We start from the raw sequence: 23,776 nt of genomic DNA, 5'->3' as shown, positions 1-23,776 counted from the left end.
ATATATAATTTACAAAACGAAAAATCTTCTCCTGCTTTAGTTCTAAAATTAGACAATTTCTTGTTAAATTACATTGTAAGGGCAGAAACAAATGCCATAAGTTCATCAATTTGTGCAGGAAGCATAATCAATTTTGATTTTAAAATCTCAGACAAAATGGTATAATTGCTGCTCTAGAAACCACCTTACTCATTAGAACTTTGAAATTAATGAAAATAGCAAAGAAATAACTTTTCACTCTGAATTTCTCAAGTTAGACAATTTTATTTTCACAAATTCAAATTCAATGTAAAAGGCCATAAAACAACCCTCCCCAAAAACCAAAAACAAAAAAGGTTAACAACGTGATGTTTTCCATGGCAGTTTCCAGAGTGGTTCTTTAGCATATTTATTGAAAAGTCAGTTAATCTGTGTGAACATATTCAAATCAGTTCATTTGTGTTCAAAAGTCTTCAATGATTAAAGACCACAGCCTATACATAGCAACGATACAGTACTCATGTTGATTTAAAAAGATAAAATATGTATAAATATAGGCTATGAAAGATGCAGAATTTGGTGAACAAAAAAAGAAATATCAAATTAATAAACAACCACACATTTAATTATGACGTGGTAAAGCCCAGTAGCTGTTCAATAGGTTTATATTTCCACTCGTCTGCCTCTAATTCCTCCACTAGGCTGGCCAACTTCTCCATACGAGATACCTGCTGATCTGTGAACAGACATGATGGCTGAGGTAATCCAGCATTCATAAGGTATATTACTGTGAGAATGTTATTTCTAAGCAAACTGAGACTGCTAGTACAAACAGAATGGAAACTAAATCAGAATGGGATGACATTTTTAAAAATCAGAGAATCTGCAACCCTTACCATGCTTCACTAGTTTTAGAGTGGATGCCACTTGGTAACCAAACACTGATTCACAAAGAAATCTGTCTGAGCCATCTGAAAAATAAAGAACAAACATTTATAACTTATTGCTAACATTTTCTCCAAGCTGAGCACCATGTCAGAACTAAGTATCAACGTTTCCTGGACTTAAATAAGTGTGCTTTGGGGTGCTTGTCCAAATCACAACAGTAATAATCAACCCAATGCAACAATGTCTACAATGATTTTTCTTTCTGCTGTTGAACATGTAAGCCCTGAACCTGCAGCCTCATTATTTCTGAGAACAACCCAAGCTGAGCACTTTAACTTGAGCATGTGCAGAGAGAACTGCTAGAATTAAGGCCGGGGGCAGTTTCAAACACTTATTAAAGGCTTCTGTTCTTTCTTCAGACCACAGGCTGGCAAGAGCTGTCCAACTGTCTGAAAACAGCATGGTACAGCCTGCTGGAAACACGCATCTTCCTATGCATAAATTAACCAGCAAGCAGGCAAAAAATGAAGTAAAAAATAAAATTAATAATAATAAATAAATAAAAAACAGACTATTTAAGTGTACTGCTTCTTTTGTCAGCAAACATATATATGTGTGCAATATATTTTGACATACTGACTACATTTTACTGATAAATTGGTTTGATACAAAAAAAAACTTAATGGATTTGTAATGATTTATTGACTTATGGGTGCAACTAAACTGCACACAACTGACACTTGTTATACAAGTACAGGCTCTATTTAACAGTCCTGCTCTGGTTCAAACATCTCTGTAAAACAAAATCCTAACTTAAAAACTAAAGACAAAGTAGAGGTCATTAAGCAGACCTTCCATCATCTCCCCAGCTCCTTTAGGGTAGGTGTAGAGGACCTTCCTAGGGGGGATGAGTTCTGATGCGCTGAAACCAGATCCAGTGACGGAGCTCCCGCTGACGCCCCCGGCGGAGGAGGACGAGGAGGAGGCCGCCATTCAGTATGGTGAACTAGCACTGTCACAGGACGGAGCATAGTGTGTTAGTGAGACGTTTCTGCATTATCCACTCATAGTCACGCAGCCCCAATATTGATACTAGGGTAGCTTACAATGAATAAAACATTGTTTTACAAGCTAACTAGCTTACACAATAAGCTGAACTATTTCATCTTTCGCCAGCAAGAAGCTTCAGATTTACCGACAAACCTACCAAGTAACTACGAAACCGTAACTGGCGAACTGGTTTCAATTGTTGGATCATATACAAGGATACAAACATTCACAAGGGAAAAACGGCTAGTAGTTTTAATACCAGCTAACAAACCATGTTTATCTAGTTGTGACCAACTAATTGTTTTTTTTAGTGCGCTATCAGCATTCGTAGTGTGGCTATAGGACTTAGTTAAGCTTACTGAAGATCTATCGACAAGCTTTTGTAATTTAAACGGTGTGAATCTAATATATAAATTGCTAACCAGCTACCTTATTTACTGTCGAGCTGCTGGTGGTTCTTCTCGCGTTATCTCAGCGCACTGTCCCTAAACAGCCACGCTGCGCCCTCTAGTGGTTTGGAGTAATGTAAACGAGATTATTACCACCTATATCCGGAAACGAACCGGCAACGGAAACGGCGCTTCCAGCTGAGAACAGCTGGGAAGGTATTCTTAATTTCGCTGTTCTGTTATTACCTAAATTATCACTATGTATGCTTTTTTGTTTTACATCACACAGCTTGGTGCCATATAATTGGATTTGTTTGTGTTGTGTGACACTAGATAACGGGCTTAACAGAGCTAGTAGTAGCTAATTAGGTTCCTGTCTAACCATGTCGTAGCCAGAGATGTAGCAAGTTACAATTTTGCACAAAACACGTGTCAGTTGTTGATTATTTTTTAAAGCAGGTCTACCCACTTTATGTAACGCTGGTAGTCATTGAAAAGTCATAATATCGCTATAATGACAACTGAAAACGATGATTAAAACAACATTTTAACGGCCATGTTATAGCATGATGCAGAGCTCTTGAAGAACTTCTAAATTCTTCCAAGTATTAAAATGTAGAACATGTTATTCCAACCATAGGGACACTATGGTATCACACTGAGGAGAATCTTACTTCAAGATCTATCCTGGGGGCTAAGGGGAGTTAAATGTTTGTGTCACAGTGAGAAATGTGTATCCAGTATTTACGTTTAAGCCTGTTCAGTGACTTTGACATGTACACCTGTGCTCTTTCAAGGAATTTAGATAATTATGGACATTCTGCGGCCAGCCCTGATTAATATCAATGGGAGAATTTACAGAAAAAATGCTGTTAAAGAGGAAAATTATGAAGATGAAGAGGAGGATTTCTCATACTCTGGCCCGGGTTTGTGATTCAGTTGAAACAATTAGCCTCCGTGCTGCATTGACTCAGGTAATGCATCATAATCTTGTTTTACCATTTATTTTTACAGTTGATGACCAATTTATAGATGAAGCCTGTGACACTAGTAACATTGAGCAGACAGACAAGGGCTTTCGCTGTGCCATAGATGTCCCAAGTGTCCTTTACAAGTTAGTAAATATCCTTTTTTATACCATTACTAACCTTCTGCAGGTTTTCCTATTAAATAAGGTTTTGTTTACTTTTTATTACAGTAAGGGTGAAGTACATTCTAAATAGACACATGTTCATGTTACATTTACATTTTATACATTTTACATTTACTTGTGCTGTGCTTGAATACAATTCACTTTGTTTATTATTTTTTTAAAGATACATTATTGGAAAGAAAGGGGAGACCAGGAAACGGCTGGAATCAGAGACCCGAACTTCAATTAGCATTCCCAAACAAGGCATAGAGGGACAGATAGGTCAGATATTTTATGTAATATTTCAATATTCAGCCATTTTATTTCAATTTTAATCTATGTGTGGGCTAAAATCTACTTTTATATGTATGGTTCATACCATGTTCTAGGATGCAGAACGTCAGATGTTGCCGAGTTTGATGTTTGCACGCACTAGCAAGTGTTTAGGTGGTGCATTTTCATGTGTCAGAGTGCATGTGGTTAGTGGTTTGTACAGTATGTTCTCTTGGTGTTCTGTTTGCCCTGACAGTGGGAATTTTGTTACGTGGTTTTGCAGTGATCACAGGTGTTCAGAAGGCTGCAGTGGCATCGGCCGTCACGCGTGTTGAGGTTTTGATGGAGAGCTTCCGCAGGAAGCAGCCCTTCTCCCACTTCCTGTCCTTTGCACTGAACCACCCCCATGTCCAGGAGGGTTTTCAGCGCTTTCAAGACAGAGTCCTGGAGCACTGTTCTCAGGTGCGTCAGCAAGTTTTACTCTAGAAATTTTTGCGAAGATTTTGCGAACATCGGTGATGTTACATAATGTTCACTATATAATATTTTTTCTGCATAAAATGGCTGATAAGGTTAATTATTCCATTATTTTTTGGACATTCTGCACATCAATCAATCAATCAAAATTTATTTGTATAGCGCTTTTCACAACACATGTTGTTACAAAGCAGCTTTACAGGATTTACAAGGTTAACAATACTATGGGTCCAAATCCCTAATGAGCAAGCCAAAGGCGACAGTGGCAAGGAAAAACTCCCTAGATGGTGGGGAATAGGAAGAAACCTTGGGAGGACCAAGACTCAAAAGGGAACCCATCCTCCATTGGGCGGCCCGTTAACACACAAATTACACAGAATCAATTTTATACAGACGAACACACAAGTCACACACAAATCACACAATCACACATCACTGACGGCCAATGCCAAATGTTTACATTCAATAATGGTACAAATAAGAGAAATTTACTGCACTTTAGTATTTTTTTCCCCCTCAGTCAATCCATTTTTCTGTTTGGTGCAGGACATGGGTGTGAATGCAAGTGTCTTTCAAAACCCAGCTAAACTGCACCTTACCATAGGAACCATGGCACTACTGAATGAACAGGAAGTGATGCAAGCACGTGAGCTTCTCCAGAAGTGTCAGGGTTTCATCAGGTATCTCAGACCTTTGTTGTAGACCAAGTTACTCTGTCAAAATGACATTCTGCATTTCTTTTAAAAGGGAATTGCTTTTTTGTCATATTTTCTTGATGGTTTTTGGTTACCCCACCTATAAACCTTTAGTAGTGGCACACAGTTACATCTTATTCTATTCACATAGAAGCCAAGAAACTATGCCCATGTTTGATTTATTGTATTATTTGTAATGAAAAATTGGTATGAAAATCGGCCCCTGTATACTTGCAGGGATATAACCCAAGGGAAGCCTCTACCCCTGGAGGTGAAAGGAATCGAGTACATGAATGACGATCCCTCCATGGTGGACGTCCTGTATGCCAAGGTCAGCGTTCAGGACGGCTCTGACAAGTAAGCAGTGAGCCTCAGTGAGTCTGCTGTTATGCTTTAATGAACTAACTGCTCTGCTGCCTTCACTGTGATACATTTGGAGTGAACGAAAGCCAACAAATGTTCCTTTGAACCATTTCAGGACTTTTATAGGAGGTCCTACATTTCTTTCACTTTCTCCTTTTGTGCTGGTTCACATTGGTCTGCTGAGTAAACATGTCACACTGCAGCATCATCTGTACCAACAGCATTGTAGCATTAGTAAAATATGTAAATTTTCTAATTTTTGTTATAAAACCAAAGTAAAGCATATGTATGCATTTATGTATGTGTGCAGATTGCAAGTAATAGCAAATAGGCTTGTGGAGAGCTTTGTAGCAGCAGGATTAATGGTTAAAGAGTGGGACAGAGTGAAACTTCACGCCACAGTCATGAACACACTGTTCAGGAAAGATCCCTCAGGTATGTGTGTCCAGTGTGCACATTAACCTGCACAGTGTTTCTCACAATCTTATTGCCAGCCCTTTACCACATTGAACACATGGATGAGAACTTATTCTCAGCACCTTCTTTGGCACTTGGTCTCCCTCTGCAAGGGCAGCCAAGTAACACTCACACAAACACACACACACACACACACACACGCAGGTCCGGAAATGATAAACTTCAGTATTACATATCTGACGCCTACTGATTCCGACCTGTGTTCCATCTCAGAAACAGTAGTAAACCGCAGTGGATACAACTTATAACTACAGTGCTCGTTGAAAACAGAACAGCGCAGATATTGTCATAGCTATTTAATGGGGCAAAAGTAGCTGACTGCTTCAGTAGTCACGGTGAGGCTTCCTGGAGGTGTTGCAGCACTCTCCTGGTAGTGCTGGTTGAGTGGGCAGGGCTCTGCAGTTGTCCTTCCATGAAGTGGTGTGGGCTGGACACGACCATTTGGGTTTCGCACCCAGCCGATATGTGGCTCAGACACCTTCGAGAGGGACAGTGTGTTCCTGTTCACTGCCAGAGATTCTCTGCATTATGTAACCTGTTTTGAAAGTCACACTGGATGACTGTGTGAGGCCATCCTAGTGTGCTCATTCATTTGCGCAGTTTAAAGACAAGTTCGTGTTTTTCACATGAATATGAGAAAACATGGGAATTTGAGGCTTAGTGGACATATTTCTTTCTCTGAGAACAACTGTGCCCTGACCAGTTTCAGCAAAGTCAACAACAAAACAAGCAAGCCACTCTCATATAAATGACCTCACTTGCTACTTAGCAGCTGTCAGCAGTCCTAAATCTAATAGCCCTCACCCAGATGTCTATAGGAGCAGTGACAGAGAAGCCACATTCTTCACTCGGTGTCAGTTGCTCAAGGGATGGTGCTTGGCCAGCGCCTGCAAACGTCCCTGGTTCTGCAGGCGTGAAAAGTTTGTGTGTTTGCGCGCACACGCACATGTGCACATGTGTGTTTGTGTGAGTAAGTAAATGTTTTTGTGAGCAGCGCAGGGTGTTTTTCAGCTCTACTCACAAAGAGCTCTTTGAGGTGCCATGAGTGGTCGAAGGCCAGCCCCGCAGTAGCTGTTTACTGCCTATGTTTCAATACGAAGCTTGTTTTGACCAGTCGCTGACACTGTTGTTGTGGTGGTCTTGTCCATGTTCATGTTCAAGAGACACAGTGCTGTTTTGAGAGAGCACCGCACCTAACCCCGCACCCACATATCACCCACAATTAAGAGACACACACACCATGGTTATATGGTTATAGGGTATGATAAAATGTAATATGCTCTGCCATAACAGTGTGCCTGTGTCTTTCTTTAATCTGTGTTTATTAAAAAACAGTGGAGGATAAAGGAGGCCAAGGGAGGCAGCATGTAAAAGATCGAGAAGCGTTTGATGCCAGAAACATTTTGGAGGTGAGAACTGAGCTGTGTGTTTCATTTCAGTTAATGGGATGAAGGACACCAAGTTATAGATTCTGGAAATAACTTCATCTGTTATACGCTTTTAATCTGTGGGGAGGAATTTCAGGAGGCAGTGTGCATGTCTGTGTGAGTACACAGTAAGTTAATTTATATGCAGATGCAATAAAAAATGGCATACACACACACACACACACACACACACACACACACACACACACACACAGACCCTCAATTCACAGAGTGAGAGGGGTTAATGGATGTCCACTCTAAATCATACACAGGTTGTCCATGCTGGCTCTCTGGTGTTATAACGCTCTGTTAAAGCAAGGCTGTTCAAGCTTTGTTGAGTTTAATGCTAGCCTGTATCTAGTGTGCCTTGTTCAAATATTCAGGTTCTCCTGAAGAAATTGATTAGCTGTTCTTGGTGTAGTAGAGAGGGCATTAACCTTGGCAAAACACTACTCCAGGGGTGGCAAGGACACCCTTTTCTTAAAAACAAACACAAATGTCCATTCTACTGTGTTTATACAGTATATATCTTTAACAATCTCACAGAAAACAACCAATTTCTTTGTGGTTCAGGTTAATTTGCACCTTATGCCCCCTGCTGGCAGTAAAAAGACCAACTAAGAATTAAGCATTTTAAAAAATTACAGAAATACAAGGCGCGTTGCTCTGAAGTACTTGTCACTACTTCATCGATATTGTGACCGCCTTGAAATTAAAATGCATTATTCAAGTTCCTTTTACTAGAACTAGGTCCACTTAACAGTATAGGATAAATACAAGTTTATAAATACATTAACAAGTACTAATAATACTAAGAATAAATACAAATACTCTGACTAGTTTAATCACTATATGAAGGAAATTTGTGGAGGCCAGTTAATTGAAAAAAAGTACATGCACACGCATTTGACACCCACACCCACTCTACTATGTATGTACACTATTACAGGGCCTTGCAAGTAATCCATTACACTTGTTGTCACTAAGCATAGTTTGCGCACAGTAAGCAGTATCTGGTGGCTTCAGTTAGTCCTCTCAGGATTTACAGCATACATTATTGCAAAATGTGGCCTTCTGGCCAGTGATTAAATTATGTTACCCTTTACTGCAGGTTTTCACACAGTATTACATCTCTCTCTTTCTGTCTGTCTCTTCCTTGCTTCCATTTAGATGTTTGGGGAGTTTTATTTCGGATCATTGGAGTTGGACTCCGTGCAGCTATCTCAGAGGTTTTCCTCAGACTGTACTGGATACTACTGCTCAGCTGGTCAAGTCACCTTCATCTGACACTCTTCCCTTATGTATGCACACATACACACATTAAGATTAACTCATACTGAGTGTTCTTTACTGTGGAGTTTAATTCCCACTCTTGTGGGTTTTGTGAGTCCCCAACAGTAAGCTGTATACATTAAACTATGTGGAAGCTTACCTTGAGGGTTAAGATGGTGCATGTGCTTCAGTGAAAATGTGTTGTGATGTTACATTAAAATAAGTAAATAACTTATATCCTGTGTAGTGGTGGTATTTTAAAAATAACACTTATTTTCATGTAAGCTTCACAAAAAATGAAATACTGTCCTAAGCATTACTGAGAAGAAATGTATTTTCAAAGTGCATTTGGTGTGCTGTTTTGTGGTTGCGTGTTTTAGTGGGCATTTGTCTTAAGTGCCTTGGAATGAAAAAATTATATGATTAGCACATATGTTGGAGTTAGTGGCACATAGGTTGGAGTTAGTGGCCAGCAGGGGACCTCATGGAGCTTAAAACTAAAGCATAATTGTGCAGTTTAATGAAAGACATGAACTGTAAGAGCAGGAACATGCTGGATCTTAAATGGCTTGCTGTCTAGCATATGCCAGGGTCCAGTGGTATTTGTGTCCCAATATTTGTTTCACAGTGTATTAAGTGAGTATAGTGTGTGTGTGCTGGTTTAGAGTGTAGTGTAGTGTGTGTGTGTGTGTGTGTTTGTGTGTGTGTGTGTGTGTGTGTGTGTGTGTGTGTGTGTGTGTGTGTGTGTGTGCTGGTTTAGAGTGTAGTATAGTCACTATACTACACTAAACCAGCACACACACACACTATACTACACTCTAAACCAGGACACACACTGTATATTACACTCTAAACCAGCGCGCGCGCGCACACACACACACACAAACTTGTGTGTGTGTGCTGGTTCACAGTATAGTATAGAGTGTGCTGGTTTAGAGTGTATTATAGAGTGTGTGTGTTGGTTTAGAGCAGAGGTCACTAACAGGCGGACCGCGGTCCGGATCCGGACCCGAACACAGTCTCATTCCTGATTAACTCCATCCCATCCGGACCCAGAATAAATTGTTGAAAATATTTTTATATTTTGACGGGAGAATTAATTTTAAACCGGAGCATTTATTTCAGGGCTATTAAAAAACAATAGCCCCCCCCGGACCACAGGTCAGAGCAATCTGCCGAATTTGGCCCACAGAAAAATATAGTGGATTAGCCCTGGTTTTGAGTGTAGTATTGTATGTGTGTGTGTGTGTGTGTGTGTGTGTGCTGGTTTAGAATGTAGTATAGTGTGTGTGTGTACTGGTTTAGAGTGTAGTGTAGTGTGTGTGAGCTGGTTTAGAGTGTAGTATAGTGTGTGTGTGTGTGCTGGTTTAGAGTGTAGTATACAGTGTGTGAGCTGGTTTAGAGTGTAGTATAGTGTGTATGTGTGTGTGTGTGTGTGTGTGTGTGCTGGTTTAGAGTGTAGTATAGAGTGTGTGCTAATTTAGAGTGCAGTAGGGAGGGTGCGTACTGTGTGTTTGTGTTCTACACCTCAAAGTTTGAACAGGACAATCTTTTAGTGTGAACGTATTGGCATCCTTCTCCTACCAATAATGGATTCTGCAGTGGCAGTGTCAAACCCTCACACACAAATCCACTTGCAAATCTGTGTGATTGTTGAATTTGGTTTACTTTAAACATTAAAAAAGACAATTAATAAAAACAAGGTATGATTTTATAAATAGCTGGTTTGTAAATTTGAGTGCACTGCAGTTGGTGTTTTCGAATGGTAGAGTGTTGAAAGCTCATTACAGGTACTTTTTATCAGATGCTATAAACCTTTTCTAAACATTTAAGTGACATTTATTATATCGGCTGTGGGTTATAACCTTCATACAGAAGCTTTACAGGATGGATATCTTAAAAATGCGTTACAGCGAGCTTCTTTATAATTTGATAAATTCTGAATGTGCACTGGCCTGACAGTACAAAATGATCATACTGGTATTAATAAGCATACCCTGTGTAGCTAACATCAGCTGGGTATGCTATAATTCAGTGAGAAATTGTTAAATAACAGTTGTTGGATACCAAATCAATATTAACAGTCCTCTATTTATAATACAGTCCCGCCTGTTTTATTTGCCCTGAGTTTTGTACTGTGCCATGTGTTTTAGGCTTTTCTAAGTATATCTTAGATCTGGCTCTGTGGTCTGTGATCTTTGGTTTCTGTTGGCCTTATCACAGAAGTATTGTCCTCACCATAATACTGCCTTTCAAATACAGATATTTCAAACTGACATTTGGCATTTGAGCTGAGTGAAAGATAGTTTGGTTTGCTGCCTTGCATTTTTATCTTTCATCTCTCTCTCACTCTCTTTCTTTCTCTCCCCCTCTCTTTCTCTTTTTCTCTCTCTCTCTGGGTAATTAGTCAGCTCTCTTCTTCCCGAGGCCCCACCACTCACCCCACGAGGGTTCAGCCCGATCTTGCGTTTCCTCCTATCAGCCATGATTAATGTGCTCTCTCTGTTGTAGGCCTTGTCCCCGGTGCCGCTGTGAAGAAAATCCGGCTCTGCACTGCATCGGTATGAACACTGGCCCAGGTTCTTCCTGTAGCGTGTTTCAGGAGTAATATCATATCACAGCTTCTGCATCGTTGGAGGCGTGATAAGTTCTGCATTTGAGAAGTTTGAGGTTTGGGATTGTTTACCAGACTGAAGGAATCAGGATTCGGAGCTTGATGACTGTATACCTAGGGACTCTGAGTCTTGATCCATCTGCCCAAATTACAATTTCTTCACCCTGGCCATCCGTCGATCAACCCATTAGTGGTACACTGTAGCACCAAAGAAGTGCAGAGCTCAGCACTAACACTATTAATATAGACGTGTGCTAAGTCATTCAGAAGGACCTTGTCAATACATGCCGAAATCTACAGAAATAGTGATCAACACTGCTCAGTCTTGTCCGGAGCTCAGGTCCAGCAGAACCTTAGGACTGAGACATGAGTGTTGAGATCAGGAACATTTACTCTCAAGTTTATTCTCCTGAGAAAATATCTGGTAAAAACATTTGTGCCTCGTTCAAAGGGGGGAGAATGATGCAGCTTTAGCAAAAGAAAAGAAAGAGGTAGAAAGAGAGAAATCGATGGCCGTTTGGTTACTAACTTTTCTCTATGCCAACTGTATTGTGGACATAAATCCAGTGCAATGCTCTGTTAACTAACTCAGGGATAGTACCATTTCTCTATTTTCTCTTTGGGATAAAAAAACACATTTAACATACCTGCTTCATTTTAGCTTGATTTTATTTAGTTTAGTATTTTTGTTACTAACTTAAATTGTGTGAAATTAAGGGTTGTTATGTGAAATTAAGACCAGGTGTTGTACTACTGACTGGAATTGTGAATATAGTCTTGAAGGTTGCCAGGAAGGCTGAAGCATTCAACGTTCATCTGTGTGGATCAGATGTTAAAACACATGCTTGCCAGTTGGTGCTACTCATAGGTGACACAACAGGAGTGTAAACATTTGTAAAGCGATTCCTGATATTAGTGGACAAATGAGCCATACAGCATGACTGACGTTCTTTGAAGAAGAAAAAAAAGGCAATGAAAATGGCTGTTTATCAGTTTGATATTTACATGTCAAATAGTAGCTCCAGTAGGTCCATTTGGTGACAGACGTGCCAGGTTGAATTACTCTGTAGTCAGAGAATGCACAAATGAAATTAAGTTCTTTATCAATCATGGAGTCATACGTTATATGCCTGCAGTGCATTGTAAACCAATCAAACTCATAAAACCCGGTTTTATGATTTCTCAGTAATCTCAGTGACTTAAGTCCTACCAATGCAGGACTAATACATTTCTTTTAATTATATTGCTGCTGTTTAGGTAAATTTCTCTCAGTTGTAAATCAGGAAGTGTTTAGTATGTGGTTAAATTGTAACAAGGTGCTGATGCAGGGAACAGCTAGGTGGTGACGTGTTTCCAGGGATGCAGGTTGGACTCTTTGGAATGAAAGAGGGGGGAGGTGTGATCGTGGCTACAATTTGTCATACAGCAGCAAGCATACGGATACTTGGGTATCACTTATTCATCACCTATTATGTATATAGCAGTAATTATGAAATAATACCCCATCTAAACATGGCAGAGAGATTGATGACCTGCCAGTGTTGTAAATTGCTTCCCCTAGTAATGAAACGTAAGCTCTTTAGCTTGACTCTCATAAAACTCCAGTTTTAGCAAATTGCTTTGTTAGCATTCAGGCTGATGTGGACTGACCAGGCGCTGGCCCTCCCGCTGCCCAGCACGGTGCAGGCAGGGGTAGCAGATGGGTGAGAACAGCTGACCTTGCATAGCGGCCTGCTCCGGCTCTCTTGAGTGATGGCTGTCATAGACACCAGGCTGAATATAAACTAGAAATGGGAGAATAACCACCTTATATTTTATTCATACATTCCACTGCTTATGCCAACCTTTTGGAGCAACACATTTTCCTTAATTTAAATAATAAGGAGTAATCCTTATGTAGAAATGCACAATCTATTTGCTTGTAGACTCACTCACTGGGTGATGAATATGCCATGCAGTTGTGTCTGTAATGTGTATTCTCAGGAAAGCCAACTCGGTAACTATAAGATACAGTGTGAAAGCCAGAGGCTTGTTCTGCTCAAAACATCTGCTCGGCATCACTGCTTTCCCAAAACCTTCACCATGACTGTATCAACAATCTCTTAATAATAACATTCACAAGACCTGCTTTTGTATGTTTTCTGCAGTGTTCTGCTAGACTGCAGGTGAACCAACTACGTATGTGCTTGCAATGCATATTGAGTATTGCATATTGACTCCAACTGTACAAAAAAGTCCCAGAATTTAAAATATGTTTTGGATTACTCTTGAGTTCCACAGATATATGATCTACCATATTTATTTAAACCCAGTCAGTTTTATAAATATGGACACTGGTCCTGAGCTGAAAAACTGTGTTCATGAAACCAGATATAAAGGTCTAAAGAGATCATTGTGAATGCTCTGAATATACTGTCCAATTCAATTGAATGTTGGCCATATTTTACACAAATTTTAATAGGTCAAGATTAAAAGCACTGTGCCTGTACACTACTGCCGTTTAGACAAGCTTTGAGGGAAACAAATTATGTTCTTATTTATTATTATTATTATTATTATTATTATTATTATTATTATTATTATTTTTACCATTTAATGTTAATCAGGCCACTCTGATAAAGTACCATGTATGTATAAGCATCACACTGATCACTGGTTTTCAAGATGAGTTTTTACATTCACCGTTCACCCCAAGTGGCTGAGTTGCTTGTCTTACGGTATATGTGGGTTGATTATTATTGCCCCCTGATGAATAATTACAAAGCTTCTGTTTCATTTGCTGCCAAGGATGCCTGCTTTATTGACCTGTTTAATTCTAAGATGCATATGCAGATGATATTGATTGTTCCTGTTTAGGTTCAGTTTTACTTAAAGTTGCTTTTTTGTAAAGTTATTTACATTTTATTCAAAGATTTCATAATCGCTGCTCAGTCATTTTTTGTTAAGAATATCAATTGCAAAATATATAATTAAAAAAGATATGCTTAACCCGTTGTACAATTAACAATGTATACATGTCATACATTCTAAAGACATTTTACATTTAAATATAATGGTATCAGTATATTTCTCATAACAGGTTCTCATTAACTTGCTGGATCATGGATGTGCTTCTCTAAAACTCTGACCCACTGACCCCACTAAGCATAAGATGTTTTTGTCAGTGATGTTGTTTTAGTCAACGTTGATGTCGAGTTGACATAACTATGACATAGCATGTTATCGTAACTGACTACATCTTAGCTTATCACCACAATCCTTAGTTGTCATGAAGGGCTTATGTAGGTGTCATGTAGCCTTGTAAACAGTGCCCGTAAGTGTTATGATGGTGCAATTCAATCTGAGACTTAATTGGTGTACATTTTATAGGATATGCACATAATCTAGATCCCTTGTAGCATTACTAGCACTGAATGTTTGTATGATCAACGTGCTTAAGACATCTTCTGCATATGCCCAGGCAAAAAAAGTCTCTGAAGTACACTGCAGTAGTGTGCCTGTGTGCACTGGTAGGGCCTTACCCATGCATCTGACCTCTTGGCGTGCTATCAAAGATTATTATTAACTGAGGTCTGGGGTCAGCATGAGCCATGTTCCCTTGCTGTGGTAGGAATGATATAACAGGCACATTTCATCCTCTATTTGAATTGGTGTACTATGATGTGCTGAACCATAGTAGTTATTACAATTCCACCCCCCACCCCCCCAGACACACACACACACACACCCGCTCGCTCGCTCTCTCTCACACACCTACTTGCCGCTTTGCTTCTGCTCGAGAGATCACATTCGCGCACATCACTTCGCGCTTCTTACCGTTTAGTTTGTAGTGTTTGTGCGGGAGGAAGAAGATCGACTGGAAGAAATAGCATTTTCACCGACATAGCTCAGTGCTCATGGCCGGGATAAGAAACCTAGTGTGTCTTCAGATTCTGGTCCTAACCTTGACCGGATCTTCGATGCAGGGTGATGCGAAGACAGGCAAAGAGGCAGAGAATGCGGGGAATTTCATGGAAGACGAGCAATGGCTGTCAACCATATCACAATACAGCCGCAAGATAAAGCATTGGAACCGTTTCAGAGACGTGAGTTGGCGTTTTTTAAATCTATAAAATGCTTTCTGTGGAAACAATGAAACAAGCACAATGACAAAGGAAAGATTTTAACTATGCTTCCAAGGAATGAATGATGAATGGTACCGCTAACTTAATACTAAATATAAACTAGCTAAATGTATCCGTTACAGATAATTCCATTAACCCTGGAGGAGTAGTCAGATAGGTTTGACATAATTAGTGCATAACCTATAATTTAGTTTCTAATTCATTGTTGCTGTTTTATGTTTTAATCTTTAACGACATCAAATGCGCTTCCTCGGTTTCTCCCAGGTACGTATGCCAGTCCAAAATGTACATCGGGAGAATCTTGTACTGCTCGAACTGTCACGAGACGTTTATGACTTCTGCAGAAAGATAACTGGGTTGCATTGCATCACATGCAGGATTATATTCTCCCCCTGCCTAGAAAGTTAAATAAGCCGTTTAACTGACAATGCTCGGTTGTCGCCACACCCGAAAATAGTAAAAATAGCCCCCACGCCGTGTCTTTTAATACCCAATTCCAGTAACCTGTCAGCGAACCAAATAGTGCATCCATACATGACTTTATAATCTGCAGGTCATGTGAAGTATTCTATGCATAATTCTGTGTCTGGTGTTTTGTATTACCCTTAGCACCTGTCCAGATGACTGGGCGTCTAAGGGAGCGTCTTTCTTTAGCTATCCTTTAGCGGCTCAAGTTATTATTATTTACCTCTGTAATTATATATGTAATGTAGTGCACCTTCATAAAATAATAAGTTCCTAAAAACAAAGAAGCAAAAAAAATTTTTTACTAACAATTTATTTCCACAAAATATGAAATTCCTCTGCAGTGTATCATAAAAATCAAAAGGTTATTACTGAAATAAATAAAGTTTAAATGTGACTGTAAAAAGTGGGATTATGCAATGTGAGTGTAATAAGAAAGCTCGTACTTAAAACAAGCTAAATGAAGAGGCTTGTTGAAAATTGCTTGAAGGCTGTAGAATTGCTCTTGGAATTAATCAAGCTGTGAACATGGCTAGAGTTTAAAATTCAGCTGCAGCATGCAGACGTTGTCTAATTTCAAACGGGGGCTTTGACTAGCGTCTGCATTCCTTAATCAATATTTATCGATTGCCTCATTTGCCCGCATTGAAAATGAGTTTTGGAGCAGAGGAAGGATGACGATACACATGACTGATGACGATACGCATGACTGCGCCCCGCGGCTTCACCTCCCGTCTCACTCGTTCACACACGTCTAACACACCCATAACATCCTCAACCCCCCCCCCCCCCCCCCCCCCACCCCATACACCCCTCCCCTCTCCGACACCACCTTTCACAGTGTTTGAAAAGAAGGGAAAAATGTCAGTTGAAGCCTTGGCTTCTCCCCCCCGGAGACACTGTCCACTTGAGGTAGAGGGGGCAAGACGTGTAGTTATTTGTCTTCTATGAGAATCTCCTTGGGCAGTGGTGTGAGCCAGGTGGCAGGTAAGACAAAGAGATGTGTGTGGAGTCACACCGGAGCAGGGAGGTGGAGCAGGTGCTTTATATTAAAAGTCTTGGCTCCTGTCAGGGGATTCGACAGTTAAATTTAAATCCTGAGAAGAACAGTGAGACAGAAATGAACTGACGACCACGTCGCTGTAGGCTGAATAACATGGGTCTGTCATGTTGCTGTCCAGCACCGATGCCACTACTGTGTCTACCTCATCACCATGTTGTCTTAGCCACCATGGGTGTGTTTGTGAGGGAGAGCCTGGGGGATGAGGACGTCATGGGATGTGGGGACATGTTGACTGGGGCAGTGCAGGTGACCTCACAACCATTGAGTGCATTTGCCTGGTGCCTGACTCCTGCTCTCTCTCTATTACCTGTTCCAAATGGCCTTTAACTGATTGGGCAGGTAGAAGATTGTACTATTTCTCTGGTATTTACATTCTGCAGTGTGTGTTCATGTCCTTTAAAGGCTGCTGGGAGTCGTTTTGGCCTTTCCTCCCTGGACACCTGTTGAGTTATTATTTACCACTTACTAATCATCCTGCCACTGAAGGACTCACAGCCAAAGCTTTCCAGATGAATTTGTCTCTGCGTTATTGGATTCAGTGTCCATGAACTAATGCTAAATTCCCATTTGTCCAAATATGCTCTTGACAATTCAGCGTACTGTTCTCTGTGATGAGTTATTGCCATGACACTTGTAGGAAGCGTGTTTATTGGATCATAGGCAGTGTGTAACTGGGGGATTTCAGTGTTTGGCTTGTTTGTGTGCTATGATTCCTTTCACCACATACAGAGAACAGAATGTAGTCCTTCTGCTGTTTGGTGATATGCTTTCATTTGAACAGCATCTCAAAGCTCAAAGCACAGAAGACATGATTGCAGAGGTTAAGCTTTTTCTTTCTCAAAACAAGTGAATTATTTTGCACCATTCTTTTACTTTGGTACTTTGATGCTGTTATTTTGAATTTGTTTTTTTTCAAGTTCAAAAAGGCGTGTGAATGGAAGAAGTGAAGAAAGGAGACACATGGTGAACCAATCACAGCAAAAAGCTGATAACACACACAATTGACTAAATTATAAAGACTTCACAGCACTCATGTCTTTGTGTTTTGAGATAATCCATTTTCCTCAATATTTGTCTTATTTTTGTCATTTCTAAGGCTTTTGTAGCCTAAATATGCATGAACAGATAAAATACCAATGTTTAAGGCTTCAGCTCATTCCCAGTGGTTTTCTGTTCCTATAAGCATGGTTTTCTTTTTCCTCAGAGTAAATTAATAGGCACGGTTATGATTTGTGGGACAGCTTTGTTATATTAGGTTAAGATAAGGCAGTTTATGTCCTTCTTAAGGATTGAACTGAGGGAATAGTATTCTAGGTTGATTTGCGAGGGGTTGAAACAAAACATGAGATGAGATGAAGCGACTAGACTGGCTGCTTGGAAATATCTGAATACTGTCTCAGTAGCATTATTTAAGATTAACATTGATCTGTAATAATTGGAGCAATTTGCCCAAGTATATATTACAATCCTGGTAACTGTTTGAAATGATCAATTTGTATACTGAGCTGTACTTTGTGTATTGAGTTTGAATATCAAGGCCATTTAGACAGATACAGATCTGTCTACTGATAGCCTCTGTTTGTGTGTTTAGTAGTCTAGCTGTGCACTACTCCCTCCTTTACCCAGTATAGCTCCCTCACAGCAACCTGAGATAACAACCCCTTCTCCACCCCTAGACTGCTTTTGCTGATTTGGTTTGGTTTTTAAACCAATCAGTAAGTTCCCCCAATGGCACATAAGTGGAATAAACATTTGTTTACTCTATTTTCACAATTTCACAATTGCAGTTTTATTGCTTTTAGAAAATTGGGGCTGTCAGAGGAACTTTTAAAAACTTGCTTTTTAAACCACAAAAAGACGCGTGGCTCATGTAATTATACCATCCGCTTTGAAATTGCTTCTTGATGTTCTTTTCCTCCTCAACCCTAAAAAAATTCCACACTTACACAATAAAGAGAAAAGAACAGAGAGTCCATCTTTCTGTCCCATATGAATGGCCTCCATCTCCCTCCACTCGTCATTAGGTGGAGCAGAACAGAGGACAATGCCTTTGGCTTATGGGTTTTGTTTTGCTGTCTCTTCTGCCTCTGATTTCACTGTGCTTCTCCATAATGGGTGTCATACTAGTGAACAAAAGCAATTTATTGTCATATGGACAATGACAGTTCTTCCCAAAGCTGAGATGCTGGAATGAAACAATGTCTTCTGGTGTACAGAGCTCATTCCCATACTAACTCTAAAGCTGCTTGGCAGAAGGTAGCTATGGGATGCCTGCAGTGGACGCTAGTACATCTCGTATGGTATTTCTCTGAGATTGCTATTATCGAATAAGATTCAGTAGGTGAATTTTTCTTGTGTAAAGTATGAATTCCTTTGAAGTGCATACTGCATACTTCTTGTGTGATTGAGCCCTATATAAGTATGCAGCATTAGCTGAATGCAGTACACAGAATGTAGTTTGCCATTTCAAATGTATGCCAGCATGTATGTGTACATGTGGGATAGAGAAAGAAGAAATTATATTGTTACTTCTCAGGTTATATGGCTGAAAGTTGATTTCTATGTGCGAGAGGAGATGAACTTATGATATGGCAGGTAGCACATGATTAAGGAAAACAAGATAAATGAGAGGAAGGCAAAGACCTCTCACCCCTTCCCCCACCTACCAATATATAGACTATAAAATTATCACACACACACACACACACACACACACACACACACACACACACACACACACACACACACACAATCTCATTGATCAGGCAGTCATGCATGGCATTCAGGCAAAATAATGAGCAGCTACTGCTGCACTGTTTAATGTGTAATTGGAGAGCAGGTGTACAGTCTTCCACAGGCCACTGTGAAAGTGATCCTTTGGAGAGGACACATGGATAGGATGCCATTGAACACAAAGCACAGAGGGGAAAAATCATCCAGTATTCAGTAGAGGTTTTTAACTGAAAAGAGAAATCATAACATTTTGTGATGAATATGACTGTTCATAGGACAAGCCTACTAGCCAATCACACTCATGTAAAGCAGACTATAATGTGGACATCAGGTAGTTAAAAAAATTAGTCAGGCCTCCCTTCCCTTGTGTTTGCTTATAAGCTGCTCAGATTTTGGATCTGAAGAACTAGCTGCAAATCTGGTGACGTTTACATGTATATTTAACATTTCTGAACATATTCTTCACATCTCTCCGTAGGTTGTAGTAGGGTTTTCATTTTAACATCTGGGGTGGTCTGCTCTGCTGTCCGTTGGGCCTAGCAGGTCTATTATAACTCAGCATATTTACTTTCACCTGACTAAGCCCTATGTAAGTGATGTAGGCAGAGTCGCTGTAAAACCTCTTGTCAGTTTCTCTCTCATGTCTTGGTCCTGTGGAGAATCATCTGCTCAACCTGCTGTACTATTAGTGAGGGGACAGCATGTTCTCTGTGTAACGCCTGGCCTATCTGTAATTGGAATCAGTGCCTCCGTTGACTTTGCAAGGCAGTGTGGGTGGAAGAAAGCCTGTGTTCTGTAACTAGGCAGATCAAATCAAATTGTTTACATCTAAGCTACTTCTGAAACTATGCTCTCTTCACTATTCCCTACATACAAAAATCTAGATCACTACATAGGGCACTACCATATTAATAGAATTTGTCAAGTCAGTGAATGATTTGGGACACTACATGTATGCATGTTGGCTCGTTACTGCGCGAGCATCATACCACGGTCCATTGTAACAAGTTGAACAACATCAGGTACATGAGATAAGAGGATGTACACACAAAGTAGTATTAAGGTTGAGCTGCTGGCCTATTTCCAGAGAAAGGTAGCCCTTCTCTGTAGCAGGTAAAATAAGCTCACGACAGCTTCATCAGTCCCTGAGGTAACGAAAGCAATCAGTTGGTTTGCTACTTAAGTGGTATGCTTGTAAAAAAATATATATATTTTAACAAAAAAAATTTTTGACCTAAAAGTTATTTAATCTAGATTACTGTAAAGTCATCCTATGGGATTACAAAAATCATTTGAAAAATACCGAAGCATTTCTTCAATTAACCTGCTAATTACATATGTAACATATGATGACATCACCATCATTCCGTTGTCCACCTCAGAGATCACAAACGAGTGAATTATGGACACTCCTTGCCCACTTTGCCCACTACATCGATTCTACACTACTCATTGTGGTGCACCGTGGAATTGTTACAGTGCACTGGATATCCTGCACTACATTTTTAGACACCGCAACAAGATTGGCGGGACCGCAAAGTTGTGCACTATAGTACATAGAGCACAGAATCTTACATGGCTCTAGACTTTGTTCCGATTGGGTTCTGGAATGTTCTGTTCCGACAGGCCATTCTCGAGCCACAACCTGACATGTCTGTTCACAGCATGGGCCGCAAAGCGCACCATGTTTCCATATTAATGAGTGATGTTATGGTAGGCTTTAGTAGACAACAGATCAGTGCACACACTCCCGCTCTCTCCATCACGGTGCTTAATTCTTAATGAATTGTCTATTAAACCGCACCTGGCGTTTTTCAGCTCCCCCAGCAGGGTGTCCTGCTTTCCTGTCTGTGTAACATCACAGGATACACCGCATAGCGCAGTATATAAATACTTCCAGAGCGGACGGCGGCTGATGAGTTGCCGGCAGCACTGTTTGTCCTTCTCATGTGCACAGAGGCGATGGTGGCTCCCTCTCTGAAGTCCTCTTGCCCGGGGCAATGTGGTGGTGACACCTTGCACTGCTCTGCTTGGGAAGGACTGCCGCTGCTAGCATTTGCTTTCTGATGCAGGAAAGCTGCTTACTGTATGCTGATATACCTGTTCTTACAGAACCGGACAATGCCTTTACCGTTCTGCAGTGCATTACGTACCCTTCTGCAGTCTGTACTTTTACGCTGGCTTAGTGATATGGAACATATTGACATTTTTCACTTCATTCTGCGCTGGATAAGAATTATTTGAGCAATTTGATAGTAGATCCCTAGTAGAGAAAAATATTGTTCATCTTGTGTGATTGGTTTAAAATTGAGGTGTGTTTGTATGCCTGTGTGTGAAGAAGTGGGGGGGGGGGGTGTTAATTTGGCACAGTGAGGCAGTAATGGATCTGCAGAGCGGCCCTACAGAAATGACCTTAATCAGCCATGTTTCATGCTGGGGGTGACTGGACTGAGGTGCCATTGACAACCTCTTCTCTCTTAGCTGAAAACAGCGCATCACAATCTCATTTGGGTCTCATACAGTCCTTTCAAGAAAGACACAACTATGCAAATTGAATATCCACAGGAATGGAAACAAGGACTGTAATAAAGTGATTTGTGCTCGCATTCATTCTGGTATGAAATAAAATTTAGTGATCTGGTGAATTCAGCTAAACCTTTTTTTAATCAGTTTACCAACTCTAATATTATATTATGATCTAATCTCATGTTACTAGCCTTGTTGTATGGAAGGTATAGTTTTAATGTCAGATATATCAGTCGTCTCAGGTGTCAGGTGAGATTATTTTTCTGAATGATTGACGTAGGTAAAGCTGATAGGCCAGTGGCAGACGTGGTCTGAGCTGCACTGAGAAGGCTTTTATTGTCTTGTTCTTGTAGATTCCTGAAGTGCTGTGAGAACACTTTGCCACATGTGCCCCAATACTGTGTGGAAGACTCAGATATGAGTTTTCATTTCAAAATGCTATCTGAAACCCGAATGTCAAATCAGGTTTCAAATAGCAGGGGATAAGTTAAGCCTCTGTGGCGCTCACCGAGATATGATCTTGGCATGACAATGGGGGCACATTGCTGAGTCTCCAGGTATTATACTGTTTTGAAGAGATACATAATCACTCTCAACAAATGCTTTCCCTTAGAATATCCAGGCAGAAGGAATTTTCAATTCATATATTTTCTAATACAGTTTTCCTAAGATAAGTATTGGTTTTCTACACAGAACTAATAAGAAAGAAAGAGATGGTCAGAAGTACAGGTTCTGTGCCCAGGGGAGAACATTTTTCCATACTTTTGAAAGGAAAACGATTGAGACACATTCTTTGTTCTCATATGACAGAACTTCAGAGTCTTTTTAATGTGCCCAATGATTATATCTTAAATGTCTTTTCTGATGACTGTGCAGGGGTCAGCGAGGCTGTACTTCATTCATTTCTGCAGCCTCAGTGCACCCCACATGCACTGAACTCAGTGTGTTTTTACATGTCAGTGACCTACTATTAGCAGATACAAGGCAAGCCACATCTGGGATGACCACAGTTTGATCCTCAATGAAAGGTCTACTCTGCGATCATCTCAAGTCATAGCTCAAGTTCTTTGCCTTATATCACAGCTTATTGCTGTGACACCTGACCAATTGGCTAGAGATGCTTTTACCAAATTCTCACATTAGAATCTTTGTCCAACTCATTAAACATGAGATCATATCAAACCAATATTTTTTATTGAACACAAACTGGTAGAGGAGAATGTGAGGCAGGGACTATAATTTTGGTGATTCCTTGGTTTATAGGTTTTGCTAGAACATGAAATGTGCCAAAGTGTTAATGGGACCATCAAAACACTAAAATACCCTAGCTGCTCAAAACATTGCTGGTGTGTTAGACAAGCTCCCAGATTTTGGGTTGAAAAAAATCAACCAAAAATGATCTGTCTTCCTGTGTACCATTTGCCTGCTTGAGGACTTGAGGTTTGTTGATTTAAGTCTAGCTTAATTATTCTTAACCATTAACAGTCATTTACGAATCATAATTGTGGCTTTGCTTATGATGTATTTCAAATGACATATTAAAACATTTAAACTGGAGTCAATTGGATAATAAGGGGACGTTAGTAGAGAGGACCCTGTGAGTTCACACAGTATGGAATCAGGGATGTGAAGCAGAATAAAATGAAACAGCTTGTGTATTGTGGGTCTGGCCTGCCTAATATGTAGGTCCTGTCGGCAAGGTGCTCCTGATGTGTTTGTAAGTGGATGAAACAGCAGTAGGTCCCCACCATTCCTCTCTCATTGGGAAAGTGGTAGGACAGAGAGGACACACTGTGCCAACCCTTAAAGCTCACAGCATACTGTGCCAA

At 40.3% G+C, this 23,776-nt stretch overlaps 3 protein-coding genes across 5 annotated transcripts in view; 2 read left to right on the top strand and 1 right to left on the bottom strand.

The window, feature by feature from the left end:
- Window positions 1-244: 244 nt before the first annotated feature.
- On the bottom strand, window positions 245-2,479 carry anapc16 (anaphase promoting complex subunit 16). Of its 2 annotated transcripts, none has more exons than XM_076999645.1 (4): window positions 2,347-2,479; window positions 1,719-1,879; window positions 876-950; window positions 245-715 (listed from the first exon to the last, which is right to left on the bottom strand). In XM_076999645.1, the coding sequence occupies exons 2-4, from the start codon at window positions 1,858-1,860 to the stop codon at window positions 606-608; spliced, it is 327 nt and encodes a 108-aa protein (XP_076855760.1). In that variant the 5' UTR covers window positions 1,861-1,879; window positions 2,347-2,479; the 3' UTR covers window positions 245-605. The 2 variants fall into 2 exon arrangements, with proteins under 2 accessions (XP_076855760.1, XP_076855761.1); XM_076999646.1 differs by lacking the exon at window positions 2,347-2,479 and adding an exon at window positions 2,075-2,330.
- On the top strand, window positions 2,387-13,957 carry ascc1 (activating signal cointegrator 1 complex subunit 1). 2 transcript variants are annotated; one of them, XM_076999644.1, is made up of 11 exons: window positions 2,387-2,522; window positions 3,104-3,232; window positions 3,321-3,420; window positions 3,623-3,720; window positions 3,995-4,173; window positions 4,735-4,868; window positions 5,121-5,240; window positions 5,557-5,681; window positions 7,059-7,132; window positions 8,321-8,451; window positions 10,934-13,957. In XM_076999644.1, the coding sequence occupies exons 2-10, from the start codon at window positions 3,118-3,120 to the stop codon at window positions 8,435-8,437; spliced, it is 1,062 nt and encodes a 353-aa protein (XP_076855759.1). In that variant the 5' UTR covers window positions 2,387-2,522; window positions 3,104-3,117; the 3' UTR covers window positions 8,438-8,451; window positions 10,934-13,957. The 2 variants fall into 2 exon arrangements, with proteins under 2 accessions (XP_076855759.1, XP_076855758.1); XM_076999643.1 differs by lacking the exon at window positions 10,934-13,957 and having other exon boundaries at window positions 8,321-8,657.
- Window positions 13,958-14,748: 791 nt separating this feature from the next.
- LOC143510371 (testican-2-like) overlaps window positions 14,749-23,776 on the top strand; it is a 35,898-nt gene continuing 26,870 nt past the window's right edge. Inside the window, exon 1 of the mRNA XM_076999642.1 lies at window positions 14,749-15,121. Coding sequence (XP_076855757.1) covers window positions 14,933-15,121 — 189 coding nt within the window. The 5' untranslated portion in view covers window positions 14,749-14,932. The remainder of the gene's footprint in view (window positions 15,122-23,776) is intronic.

The sequence above is a fragment of the Brachyhypopomus gauderio genome, chromosome 3, assembly GCF_052324685.1.
Source record: "Brachyhypopomus gauderio isolate BG-103 chromosome 3, BGAUD_0.2, whole genome shotgun sequence".
In the NCBI taxonomy this organism is placed as follows: domain Eukaryota; kingdom Metazoa; phylum Chordata; class Actinopteri; order Gymnotiformes; family Hypopomidae; genus Brachyhypopomus; species Brachyhypopomus gauderio.
The sequence above is the reverse complement of the archived record's forward strand: the minus strand, read 5'-3'. Positions and strand labels throughout refer to the sequence as shown.